The sequence below is a fragment of the Drosophila ficusphila genome, unplaced genomic scaffold (genome assembly GCF_018152265.1).
Source record: "Drosophila ficusphila isolate 14025-0441.05 unplaced genomic scaffold, ASM1815226v1 contig_791, whole genome shotgun sequence".
In the NCBI taxonomy this organism is placed as follows: Eukaryota; Metazoa; Arthropoda; class Insecta; order Diptera; family Drosophilidae; genus Drosophila; species Drosophila ficusphila.
The window spans coordinates 16005242-16018547 of NW_025064737.1; the positions used below are offsets into that span (position 1 = coordinate 16005242).

A 13306-nucleotide genomic window follows, 5' to 3' on the forward strand; every position below is an offset into this window, starting at 1 on the left:
AGATCCCGTCGTTCGGGCAACGAGGACAACAGCAACTACAACAATCTACAACGACAGCAACAACAACGACGGGACGGAACGGTCGGTCGTTTGGTCTTTCGGTCGGTCCACTGCAGGGTGACAGGAAACATGAATGGATGGTTTTCGTGCTCTGGCTGTGTGCGTGTGTATCTGTGTGCGGAGCGAACGAACGAGGCAACGAGAAATAAAGTTAAAAAAAAAAGAAAAAAATAAAAGGGAAAACTCATCATGGATGAAAATCAAAAGCAGAAACGGCAACGGCAACGGCGGGTAGAAGCTGAAGTGGAATTTGAATTAATGCAGCAAGGGTCGTACGGTGGCACAAACACACACACATACACACAAACATACAATGAGTGTAACGAACGAATGACGGTTGGAACGAACGAACGTCGGTCGGAATTACGTTCAAAGGCAGGGGACTTCGGGGGGAATTCGGGCAGGAACAACTGCCTGATGGTTATGTTCAGTTCTGGGTCTCTGGTGGTGGTAGGTTTTCCAGCTAAAAGCCGGCTACATGTATTAAAATATCGCGGGAACAAAAACAAAGCGCAGCAGCCAAGGGAGTGGTCCTGTTTGCTCCTTTCCTCTCCTCTCCTCTCTCTTCTTCTGATCCTGGGTTTATAATTTCATAACCAACAGACACACACACACAGACGGACAGACGGGGGGCGATTGCATATAAATTGTGCGAAGGGAAAAAACGTGGTAAATGCGATTTCGTAGCCGTAAAGGTAATGCCGGCAGCAGCAGTTTGTAAGGGTTGTGTGCGGAGGTGGAAGAGGGTGGTAATAAGGAAGCCGGATCAGGGGAAGGACCCCGTCCCTGCAGGCTGATGATTCCGCTGTGCTGCTGTCGGCAAATGGGCGGAATTACGTGCACAACTCCCGAACGGGCATAGTTTTTAATACAATGTCGCATTCTCCGCGCGCCCATTCACAGCAGTTGCGGAAAGATAAACAAGGCAACCGAAATAAACCAATGCAGTACGCGCCGACCGACCAACTGTCGCAAAATTGTGCTCAACCTTTTGACCGATTACTTATCTCTTATTGTTTTACTTTTCAATTACTAAACGATTATTTATCCATCTTTAAGTCGCTTTGGTATAAAAAAATAAATCTCAAATTTTTTCAATTTGAAAAATATATTAGGAAAAATTCCATTTCAAACAAATAAATTCTTATATTTTTCAATTCTTTGGAGCACATTATCCTAACTAAAGTTCAAGCTTATGACCTTAATATAAATGATGTTAGACGAATTGCGAGCAAAGTTAAAAGGTTACCTTTGCTACATTTAACAAATATGTATATACTTGATTAAATATTGGATTTGGCAAAGAAAATCAACTTCTTGGATAGACATAGCTATTCGCTGTTATGAAAATGTTGCTAAGAATTTAACTGACTATTATTCACTGGAATGGTTTAAGGAAAGCTAAGAAAAAGGAAAGGCAATGATGGCCAGAGAAAAGAAGGAAGCAAAGGCTGAAAAAGGAAGAGCGATGGCAACCAGGGACAATAACAGTTAAGGCAAAGGCAACTGTTCTGAGTGCTCCACTTTTTGTAGGTCAAACTTTAAAGGCACTCCAATACAAGCACACCAACACACATACATGCGAAAAACCAGCATAAACAAGCCGGCCCACAAACAGCAGCTCACTCAACAAACAAAAAAAAAAAAGAAACAGAAAGCAGGAGTATGAAGAAGGGGCCAAAAAGGAACAACAGAGACACAAGCAGAAAGAGCGGTTAATGCAATGCCTTTTGCCTTTCCCCAAAAACACAACAAACATAAAACCGAAACCCCAAAAAAGAGGCCTTTCGACTCTTTAATATATGCGGCAAAGAGCTGCTCCCTGCACCTGTTGACCTCAAAGGAGAATCAAACGTCAAGGATATATGAGAAGCATAACGGGATGCAGCAGCACACTTGCACTCAAAGAAAGAAAGAGGGGTGTGGGGTAGGGTAGCGAGGGAATGCGAGTGAGCCAAGGCATGTCATCATCATAGTCGAGCACTCCTCCTCCACCTCCTCAACCTCTCTTTCGACTGTGCGCGGTTTCACTTGATTTTCATTTTTATTTTGTTTTGGTTTCTGCTTCCTCTACTGCTTGCCGGCTACTCCTCCTCCATCTACCCCCCAAAACACAGAGAAAGGGAGGGAGAGTCAGCTGTGACAACAACAAGTTTCTCTGTTATTGCCTTTGATTACGGTGCCTACTTGGCCATTGTTGTTGTTGTTGTTTCGGTAGTACCTCTGTGGATGTACTACGTATGTATTTATTGCATGCACGCGTAAGTCACACTCAGCCGGCAATTTGATTTCTTTGTTTATGCACATACAAGCTCACAGAGCGAGACAAACATTCAAACACATGACATTGGATAGTAGCAGTGGTTTTTAAACTTTTTTTTTATCTCGCACTACCCACACACAGAACCACACCATAGCCCATAAACAAAAGCTCTCGAAGGTCGCATCGCATCGCATCGCACATGTCTAACCCTAGCGGACCGCTTTGATTTGTGTGCTCACATAGATTTGTTTATATTTCTCTGGCTAATCGTCGGCATCAAAGTTCGTTGACTCGTATTCGAGACATCTCATCTACATCCGCACCATTCATGAAATTAAAAACAATCGATCCCATTGCAACGACATCAAATATGCCAAAAGCAAACCGATAACTACATACATATGTGTGTACATAGATACGGAGTAGAGGAACTGATATGAGTATGGTATGCCCCTAACTACCGCGCTACCCCACTTATAAAACAATTAACCGGTTTTCGTTTAAATCAAAATGAGGAAACACGTGCTTCATTGGGGCTAATAAACCAAACATCAAACACAATAAAAAAGGTAAACGCATTATCGCCTGACACAACTGATAGCAAACTTCGATACTATGGGATTAAATACTGAAGTTTTTTGATATGCTATTGGGTTCTTTCACCTCAAAAAAATTAGATTAACTGAAAAGAAATAAAGTAACAAAGTGTGAAGACATATCAAGCACACTTAAGTTCCTTCATTTTTTTTATTATATAATCAGAATTAATATTTTAATAAAAGTATAAATTTCCACAAACTTATATATGTAAGAATTATTTTCGTTTTCTAACCAATTTCTATCCTTTTCTTTACTTCCAGAACAAAGTAATGCAGTGCTTAACATTTAAAAATATTCTAATCAGATCCAAGACCAACAGCCATCGATAATGTTGACATGAAAAGAAAAGGAAACCCCAAAACCTTAAAAAATGTGAATGAATGCCTCAACATTTTTGTGAACGAGAAACTCTTTCTTGTTCTACCTCTTCCTCTTCTCAGTTTTACCGTTGCGGTGCGGTCTTTTGTTGTTATTGTTTTCTGCGGCAAGTGCCGGTTCTTTCACTGCCCGTCTCCCTTGCTCACCCGGCTTCACCCAACAACAACTACAACAAAACCCGGCACTTAAACAGCGAAATTTCAAGGGGTTGGGGAAAATATGCAAGCGATGGAGAAAGGGAACCAGGGGGAGGGGACGGGCGAAAAAGGCGCGGAATTACTGTACAATGTTTTACGTTATGTGTGTCAGTGTGTCTGCTGCTTCTGTCCTTTTTTTATTTTTCCTTCGAGTGGGACTTGGCAAATCTTCACTGAACTGAATGAAGTGCGACCAAGACGAAACCCTAAAAAGTAACAGTAAATATTGCAGCCTCCCTCCCACGCGCTCGTATTCGAATACATGTGCACAAAACGTGACGAGCCCCTTTCCGTGGAATGAGTGGGCAGTGGGCGGAAGGGAGGGGGTAGGGAGGGAGATAGATAGCACAAAGCCACCAGCGACAACCACAACAACAAGAAACACATGTCAAGGAGGCTTGTACATGGAAATGGTGCTCTGTAGCTGTGTGTCTTTGGGGTCGATGAAATCAAAATCAGTGTCAATGTCAAGACAGCTCTAAAAAGAATATACAAAAATACCCCAAACCGTAAGATTTTTGGTAGGCAGTGCCTATTTTGCTGCAAGGAAATAATCCCTTCGTAAAATTTACAAATTCTTTAACTGTCAAAAAGGTAAAACAATACCATCTATTTATTGGACATTAAAAAGAATTTTTCGAAAAAGAACTTTTTCATTAAAAGGTAGCTCTTCTTGTTACATGTCTGCTAATAAACTATAAAAATGCCAAAACTTACTGCCTACTTGTAAGAATAATAACCAATCTATAATCTAATAAGGGTATAGCTTTCTACTTGCTGCTTTAAACCTCGCACTTATCATTTAACTCCTTCATCGAAAAGAGAACTTTTTTTGTCATCACTTACCGGTGGTGGAGTCCTGTACTGCTGCGACGGTCCCAGCTGCGGACTGTAGGGCCTTGGCGGAGGAGCCCATCCGCCCTGTTGCGCACCGTACGGCGATGGCTGGTGCTGCGGGGGAGGAGGTCCGTGTCCTGGCGGCGGTGGCCCGCCCGCCTGCTGTTGTTGAGCCGCCGCCGCTGCTGCCGCCGAAGCGGCCGCCTGCTGGGGATCGTAGGTGTTGGCGTAGCGGTGCTGCGGCGGTGGAGGCGGATTCGAAGACTGCAGCAGGGAGTTCAACGTGGGCGTGGGTCCCTGTGGTGGTTGTCCGGGTATGTAGCGCTGCTGCGGCGGACGATTGGGCGAACCACCTGGCCCCGGTTGCTGTTGCTGCGGCGGCTGTTGCTGTTGCGGATGAGGCTGTTGCTGCTGCGGAGGCTTTCCACCTGGCATCGGTTGGCCATAACGATACGGATCCATGTTGGGATCGGTGTGGTAGCGACCGTAGGCCGGATGAGGATGCGGCGGAGGCAGGTGGGCGTACTCCTCCTTGACGCCGGGCGCATGCTCAGGTGCTCCTCCGGGCGGTGGTGGTGCGGGCCCGCCGTGGTGCTGCTGTTGTTGCTGCTGCATGTGGGGCGGTGGCGGATGCTGCTGTTGCTGGTGCATATGGTGATAGTGCATAACTGCAGCAGGATCTGGTCCTGGTGGTCCTCCAGGGGCTGATCCGGGGGGCGGTGGTGCGCCGTATGGATGTGGGGCAACGTTTTGCTGCTGCTGGATGCTGGGATCACTGCCATTGTTGCTGTTATTGTTGGGTGTAGGCGGACCAGAGGTGGGCGGTGTGGCGCCACCGGGAGCCGCTCCAGCCGATGGGGGCGTGGCAGCGGGGGCAGGAGCGCCACCTTGCTGCTGCGTTTGCGGCGACTTTATTTTCTCATTCATGGTTACTCATCGGCTGCTGGCTGTGCTCCCGATCTCCCAGACTTTCCGGATTTTCCCAGATTTGTGGCGGCCACTGATGGAGCCCCGGTTACCACCACCAACAACAACAACGCTGACGCTGATGACGACGACTGCAGCGGCGAGTTTGAGGTTATGTTAGCTGCAAGTTATCAAAAACGGGGGATTAGCATTTGTCAAGGGGGTCTGACTAATTTTAAGTGGGGGTGATTCTATATATCACTGGGCCTAAATCGGGCGGGTTAAACATAAATAATTTGTACTCGTTCATGAGCTGTTGTGTATTGAAAAGTCCGCAACTCACACACTCATACACACATTCGAGCAACCAGCACCAATACCAAAACAACAATTTATTTTCTGCCGCGTACGGCGGACAATCGCAATGCGTTGACAACCCTGCCGCTGCCGCTCTCGCAGTTTGAGCGCAGTCACTCGCTCTTGCTGGCGCTCTCTCTCTCTATTCACATTTGGCGGCTATACACGCACACGCCGTATCCCTTTCCGTCTCACTTGCACTCGCCAGCTAGGCAACATGCATATGCCGCTCTCGCTTGCTCTCTCTCGCTTTATTAGTTTCTGTGTGAAACGAATGAAACGGCCAGCACAGTAATGATTTTTTCGTAATTATTTTCTATGCCGATTTTTCGCGTTTACACAGCACTGGAATGGCCATTGGCCAAGGGGCATCTCACAATTCATATATATTTCTCAGATGCGGCAATTGTTTAACTTTTGGCGTGGGGCGGGGGACTAACATTTGGGATTTTCAAACTAATTGCCGCGCCTGCTTGGCCGCGTTTGTTGCGCGTTCACTTTGCCGCTGCCGTTGTCTTGGGAGGTTTTTCTTGGTTCCTTGGCTATTGCGTTTTTCTGCTGGTTTTCGCAAAGTGTTGATGATGATGATGATGCAAGGATCCGACATCCAATCATTTGCATATGTATACACACGCACACACACACTCACACAGCCTCCAAGTGCATCGAGAGGAGAGAAACTGAATTTTTCACTCGCCCTCGGGCGAAAGTCCGGCGGCAGATTGTTGTTGGCTAAGACTCTCCTATATATTTTTGGGGCTCTGGCTTTGGGGCTTTTCTTAACCAGAAGAAATCTACATACACTACACGCACACCACTTACACATAGAAGATATTCACGACCGTCCACAGACTGGCTATATATACTAAAAACGAACTCGCGTGAGAAGACAGGGACAGGGCAGCAAACTCGGTATACGAACGGAACGAAATGAAACGATTCAAGTAGTGGTGTATGCAAGTCTTGTCTGTCTTTTCTCCTTCTTTCGGCTTTTCGCCAGGCTGGGGCGCTGCCAAAACGCTGCTGCGGCGGCCACAATCACACGCGGCTGGTAGCCAGTAGGGCCCTGAAACGGCTGCACATACTTTTCACTATTAATGCGCTGTATTTCACTTAATTTTCGAACAATTTCGCAGCATGACGAGGAAGCGAGCCTGTGCGAAGCGAGGTATCGATGTTTACGCCATTTTAAAATATCGCATGGGCTACGTTCGATGATTTGTCCAGCCCTAGGTCTGATTTCGATATTTCTGTCAGCCCTAGGGATGCGTGTTTTTTTCCAGCCCTAGGGCTGCATTAGTATTTTCTGCATCCCTGATTTTGTGTTTTCCTTACATGAAAATATTTAAATCAAGGTTAGTTTACATTAACATTCAATGTTGATGCGTTTGGGCAATTCCAATCAAAAATAATTTATTTTTGTAACTATTTAATTTTATTATGTTTATTTAGGAAGTTTATGGCGCAAATCCCAACGATTTTATTAAGACCGATATTATGCAGCTAACAGCCAACTGTTAACTGGCCTAACAGGTCTAAATAAAATTAAACTGCTTGAAAGTAACTGACCCTTGCTTTTTGTTAACAGTGCCAGGGAACAATGCCTCCCGCGAAAATTCTAATTTTGGTTATTCGAATATACGGCAGAATTAATAAACCACTCTACTAGGACTTACAAGATTAGAAAAAAACATAAGTTTTGCAGGATTGAAAAAGAAATTACAATTTTACAAGCTTGGGAAAGATTCACATACATTGCTTGCGCTTAAAAGCACAACATTTTACCACTCAGATGCGCTTAACAGCACGCTGTTACTGACGATAACTGAACTTCTTACTGTCATCGAATATTATTGATAGCTAATGAAAATTTGCGCCATTTTACGTTTCACTTTATTCGAATAAGTCAAGTTCAAAGTTTTTAAAAGTAAAGTCCAAACAAATAAGTGTAAGATGACTCGCATTTGGGAAATCGCGCTGCTATTAATTGCCACACAGATTGGCGGATCACTGGCGGCGGCATTTTCTGTGCGCCAAAACCGATTTAATGAGGCTCCAGATCTGCAGACACCAGTACCATTGGCAACTTCTACAGAATCTACTAAGAAAACTGAGAAAGGTAACCACTTTTATATTAAGTTAAATAATTCAACTTCATCTATGTAAATTGGTAATCTTTGGGCTGTCTAACGGGGACACGATTAAACGGTTTTTCTTTGGATGAGCAGCCATCTTGTTCTTTTGCTTTCGACCTCGGTTAAATAGTAACGGTTGTTTAAACTTGTGGGATCGTCTTGTTCGGCACTGAAAGAAAAGCCAGATCTTTACTTTTTAAAAATATTGGTTTATATAATAAAAGTGTTGAAACTGCAATTCGAAGGTTATAAGCTTATTATATTACTCAAATAAAAAATTTAAATTAAAATAAAATATTTATATGTGCCAAAAATCTTAGAAATATTTATCTTTTTTCTTTCTGTGTAGTTACTAGCGGTCTGTTGAAAAAATGTCTTCCCTGCAATGACGGCATAAAATGCGTGCCCCAAATCCAGTGTCCCGCCCACGTGCGCATGGAAAGCCATGAAAAGCCGCAGATATGCGATCTGCCGGCTGGAAAATTTGGCTTCTGCTGCGAGACGGGACAAAATCACACTGCCCCGAAACAGGAGAGCTCTTCCAAGGAGCGGCGATCAGGATTTCCCACCATCCTGCCCATTTCAGTTTTGGATGAGGCACGTCGTCAGTTCGAGCATTTGATGAACGGCGTGTCGCAGATCCCCGTCCGCCGAGGCTTTCCCGACTTTGCGCACGGTCTAGTGTTCCATTCGACGGCCAAGGATGATCTGCACAACTTTGCCATTTCGAATAGTGCCATCGAACAGGTGATGACCACCCAGTTGTTTGGCAAGAAGGAGCAGGTGCCCGTGGACGATTTCATCACCAACAATGTGCCGATCAAGTTCACGGAGACCCCGTTGGCCCAGCACTGTCAGCCACCTCTAATTTGCCGTAATGTTCGATCAGTGTACCGCAGCTTGGATGGCACATGTAACAATCCACTGCCCCAAAGATCGCTGTGGGGAGCTGCTGGACAGCCGATGGAGCGCCTCTTGCCCCCCGCTTACGAGGATGGAATCTGGACACCGCGTTCCCACTCTTCCGACGGGACTCCTCTGCTCAGCGCCCGCAAAATCTCACGCATCCTGCTAGCCGACGTTGATCGTCCGCATCCCTTGTACAACCTCCTGGTTATGCAGTTCGGTCAGGTTTTGGTAGGTTATCCTAGCTTTAGGACGAAACTAAACAATGCATTTTAATCCTGAAAAAGTAAAGAGTATTTGTTTCTGGTTATTCAATGCTGGTTTATTTTCAGGCACATGACATTTCCCAAACTTCTTCGGTGCGACTGGAGGATGGAAGCCTGGTGCAGTGCTGCTCCGCAGACGGAAACGTAGCTCTAAGTCCACAGCAAAGCCACTTCGCCTGCATGCCAATCCATGTGGAGCCGGATGATGAGTTCTTTGCCGCTTTCGGAGTTCGCTGTTTGAACTTCGTAAGGTTGTCCCTGGTTCCCAGTCCCGATTGTCAATTGAGTTACGGGAAGCAAATGAGCAAAGTGACCCACTACGTTGACGCCTCGCCGGTTTATGGATCAAGTGATGAAGCTTCCAGAAGTCTTAGAGCAATCCGTGGCGGCCGACTGCGTATGCTGAACGATTTCGGACGGGATCTTTTGCCGCTGACGAACGACAAAAAGGCTTGCCCCAGCGAGGAAGCCGGAAAGTCATGTTTTCTTTCAGGTAAAAAGTAAAAAAAAAAAAAAAAATATTTAACATATTTGTAATATTAGGAGATGGACGGACCAATCAGATTATATCCTTGATTACCCTCCAAATACTGCTGGCACGTGAGCACAATCGTGTGGCAGAGGCACTGAACCAGCTGAATCCTTCGGCCAGCGACGAATGGCTTTTTCAGGAGGCCCGACGCATCGTCGTTGCCGAGGTGCAGCACATTACATACAACGAATTTCTGCCCATTATTATTGGACCGCAGCAGATGAAGCGTTTCGGGCTGGTGCCACTGCATCAGGGCTACTCGCATGACTACAATGTTGATGTAAATCCGTCTATAACCAATGAATTCTCAGGAGCAGCTTATCGCATGGGTCATTCTAGGTAGGGAAGTATTATATTATTTTATACTAAGTTTTATTTGTAATTTAAACTCTGCCTTAAGTGTGGATGGCAAGTTCCAAATCCGCCAGGAGCATGGTCGCATTGATGAAGTGGTCAATATTCCGGATGTCATGTTTAATCCCTCGCGGATGCGCAAACGTGAGTTCTACGACGACATGCTGCGCACACTTTACAGCCAACCCATGCAGCAGGTGGACAACTCAATCAGCCATGGAGTAAGTACTGAATATTTTGTTTGTTAATTTAAAGAGTTTTTTATAATCGGTTTTACCTTGAGCAGCTCAGTCGTTTCCTGTTCCGTGGGGATAATCCGTTTGGTCTGGATCTGGCTGCCATTAATATTCAGAGAGGACGCGACCAAGGACTGCGTAGCTATAACGACTACCTGGAGTTAAGAGGAGCACCTAAACTAGAGAGCTTTGAACAGTTCCCAAGCGAAGTGAGTTCTTCGATGAGTTCAGTTCTTCCATTTTAGATTGATTATTATCAGTTCTAATTAATATACTTCTGTATCTAACAGATTGGCCAGAAGCTGGCTCGCGTTTACCGCTCTCCCGACGACATTGACCTGTGGGTGGGAGGTCTGCTGGAACAGGCCGTCGATGGAGGAGTTGTGGGCGCGACCTTTGCCGAGATCATAGCCGATCAGTTTGCACGCTTTAAGCAGGGGGATCGCTATTTTTACGAGTACGACAATAATGTTAATCCTGGCGCCTTCACCCCTCCGCAGCTGCAAGAGTTGCGCAAGGCTACTTTGGCTCGTCTTCTCTGCGACAATTCCGACCGCCTCACTCTGCAAGCAGTGCCACTGGCCGCTTTCATTCAAGCCGATCATCCTGGGTAAGTGAAGTGCAAAATGACCGGAACAGTGCCTTTAGTGACTTGCTTATTTCTTTGTAGCAACCAAGTGATTGGCTGTGATGATCCCAGCCTGCCGGCCGTTAATTTGGAGGCATGGCGCACTTGAAATTATTTTTTTATCCATTTTTAATTTATTTATCGAGTTTTTAAACTGTATTTATATATGCGAATGTTCGCCGAATTGTATATCCCCGTTTTATGTAACTGCGGCTCAACAAAGAAAACCAAAATTAAGCCAACCGTTCTATTAAACCGATTTCCATTGCTAATTAAACGCAAATTTCTTTGTCTCCGAAGAATGATTTTTATTTTTTCGATCTCAAGCTCTCTCTGCCGCCTTTTTGGCCATATCTGTCCTTGTATTGTTCTGTAGCGTTACATTGTTGACCGGGTGACAAATATCTTTCCAGATAACCCAGAAGTTGTCATTCGTTTTAGGCATCGCACTAATTTATTAATTTAATTGACTCTAATTTGTTTTGCACTTCTGTTACTGTTATGATATATGTATGTGAATATTTATATGTTTGTTTCTGCGGTAGATTCGCTTTGGATTATCTAGTCAATTAGTGGCTGTTCGCATTTGTAAATAACATGATATGCAAATACCAAGCTAAATTAAAATGTATAACAGAATATTATTAAATGTCTATATCAATTCCGCTCCATTTCACAGTGAGTTGTGTGTTGACATATATCTGTGAAGTCTTGTTCAACCCCAGATATTTGAGCTGCTATTTTTACGTTCTTTACGTAAGTCATGTGAACTAATCGGTTACGGAAAATATACGCCGTTTGTAATCTTTGCTGACATTTGAATAACAACAAGCTCTTTTAATATAATCAATTTGATTATTGAACTTACCATTAGACCGATTCCTATTTGTTTGGCTGCTTTCAAATATTATCCTAATTTAAACTGGAATATCTGGGTAATTTTTTGCGGTTGCGCCGCGACATGTAGATTAATATTATAAACAAAACCTTAATTTAAATAAACCTTAGAAGTCGTGGGTGTCTAGCGGAATATTACTGGTAGTATTTAATATAATCTATATTTATTTAAAAGTTTCCTCTGCTAATCCATGGACCCAGTGTCAATAAGTTTGTCAAACAACTCTGTTTTTGATGCACCATTTCAGCCGCCTGTCTTCGATTTTTATTGCATGCTTTCAGAGCACGCTTTTGCCCGATTTAAACAGGTTTTATGTCTCATATTTTCACCAATTAGTGAACTTAAGCACACCATAACAACAAAACCGATGCCTCCATTTAATTTGTCGCCGCTCTGAATGGGACGGGCCATCGATTTGTGAATTATAATTAAGCCGTAGCCGTGAGTTCACTAGATGTTTTTTTGAGCAATTTAATTAATTTTTGTTGTTTCCAGCGACCGGCGAGACAAGAAGCAAGGGATTACCGAATGCGACGAACTCCCTCCAACAAGGGGAAGCACATGCTGCGTTAATTGTTGTACTCAGCATGGGCCATGATGACGACTTTAGCTGGCTGGTTAGCTGGCTAGCTGGCTAGGACCAGTCATTTTATTGATGAACTTGCGGAATGGTGAAAAGTGACAATTGAAACCCAACCGCCGACGAGCAAAACGATTAGTCAGGGGCAAACCCAAGTCTACTGCCGTCCGTAGACGTTCTCATCGGAATAGGAAATGTAAAGAAAGTAGTCCTTGTCGGAGTTCTCCTGGTAGAGTGTTCCCATGGTGGCCGATGTCGGCGGTATCACGTTGTTCACGAAGAAGAAGAGGGCGTCGTCGGGACGCAGATTTATGCGCTTGCGGATGAGGAAGTAAAACTGGCCCACCGTCAGGTCGGCCGGCACCAGGTATTTCTTCTTGTCCAGCTCGGCGTACCGGGTCTTCGGGGCCTTCTCCACGATGATGGGCACACGATCCGGATACTTGCGGCGGATCTTGTCGCCCTCGTTGCGGCGCTTGTCGAAGGTGTGGTCCTTCTTGTACTGGAAGTGCATGTCCATCTGGGCAGAATCGTCTTCAAAACGGAAGGGAACGGAGCGAAACAAGGGTTTACGTTTTGGATTTGGTGAGACTTAAGATGCTGCCAGTTTTGCTCAGTTGTTGCTTACAAATGTGTCCTTTCCGTTTTACTATGAAACTAGCTTTGGCAGAAAAGGTAGTGCCTGCTGGTGGGTAACTTTTTGAAAAATGAGAATGTTATCAGAAACCTGCACAAATCAACTAAAAGATTTTTTTTCATTTTTCTCTTAGAAGGTTATGTTGTCATTACCTTCTTAAAAATGTTTTTAAAGACTCTAAGAACTCTATAAAACTATCTAAATCATTAAAACAAAAATGCCAAGTATGCAGTTTGAGTTAGTTAGTTACAGTTAGTTTTAAATGTTTAAAAACAATTTAACAAACTTTAGGGAATGAGTTAATCTACTTAAAACTTGTACACCATTAGAATATTTTCCATTTTACTTTTAAAAGTTATGACAACAGTGATAAACTTTTTAAAATTATTTAAATGCTCACTGAATCAACTTAATCGTACTTAATCACTGAAAATGTATCGAATGACAGACAGATTTGAGATATATAATATTATGTTGAGCAGGGGCTCTAATATGTTCCCTACTCTGACATTATCACACGAACTCCACAGGGCTCT

The 13306-nt window shown here is 44.2% G+C and overlaps 3 protein-coding genes across 3 annotated transcripts in view; 1 reads left to right on the forward strand and 2 right to left on the reverse strand.

The window, feature by feature from the left end:
• Positions 1-6784, reverse strand: part of LOC108092020 (trithorax group protein osa) — a 30847-nt gene extending 24063 nt beyond the window's left edge. Inside the window, 2 exon segments of the mRNA XM_017191457.1 lie at positions 4345-5422; positions 6421-6784. Of these exon segments, the coding sequence (XP_017046946.1) occupies positions 4345-5262 (918 nt within the window). The 5' untranslated portion in view covers positions 5263-5422; positions 6421-6784.
• Positions 6785-7456: 672 nt separating this feature from the next.
• LOC108092155 (chorion peroxidase) lies at positions 7457-10954 on the forward strand. Its single transcript, XM_017191673.2, has 8 exons — positions 7457-7717; positions 8083-8870; positions 8972-9398; positions 9449-9776; positions 9838-10012; positions 10078-10236; positions 10318-10637; positions 10698-10954. Exons 1-8 carry the CDS (start codon positions 7552-7554, stop codon positions 10762-10764), a joined length of 2430 nt encoding a protein of 809 aa, XP_017047162.1. The 5' UTR covers positions 7457-7551; the 3' UTR covers positions 10765-10954.
• A 1217-nt stretch (positions 10955-12171) lies between these two features.
• On the reverse strand, positions 12172-12812 carry LOC108091879 (gamma-aminobutyric acid receptor-associated protein). The gene has a single exon (XM_017191261.2). It carries the CDS (start codon positions 12651-12653, stop codon positions 12291-12293), a length of 363 nt encoding a protein of 120 aa, XP_017046750.1. The 5' UTR covers positions 12654-12812; the 3' UTR covers positions 12172-12290.
• Positions 12813-13306: the final 494 nt, after the last annotated feature.

Excerpts from the sequence above, each read along its gene's own strand:
- LOC108092155 (XM_017191673.2), top strand. The coding sequence starts at position 7,552 with ATGACTCGCATTTGGGAAATCGCGCTGCTATTAATTGCCACACAGATT. Across the intron at positions 7,718-8,082 it reads TACTAAGAAAACTGAGAAAG|TTACTAGCGGTCTGTTGAAA; the intron begins GTAACCACTTTT and ends CTTTCTGTGTAG. Across the intron at positions 10,237-10,317 it reads TTGAACAGTTCCCAAGCGAA|ATTGGCCAGAAGCTGGCTCG; the intron begins GTGAGTTCTTCG and ends TGTATCTAACAG.
- LOC108091879 (XM_017191261.2), bottom strand. The coding sequence starts at position 12,653 with ATGGACATGCACTTCCAGTACAAGAAGGACCACACCTTCGACAAGCGC.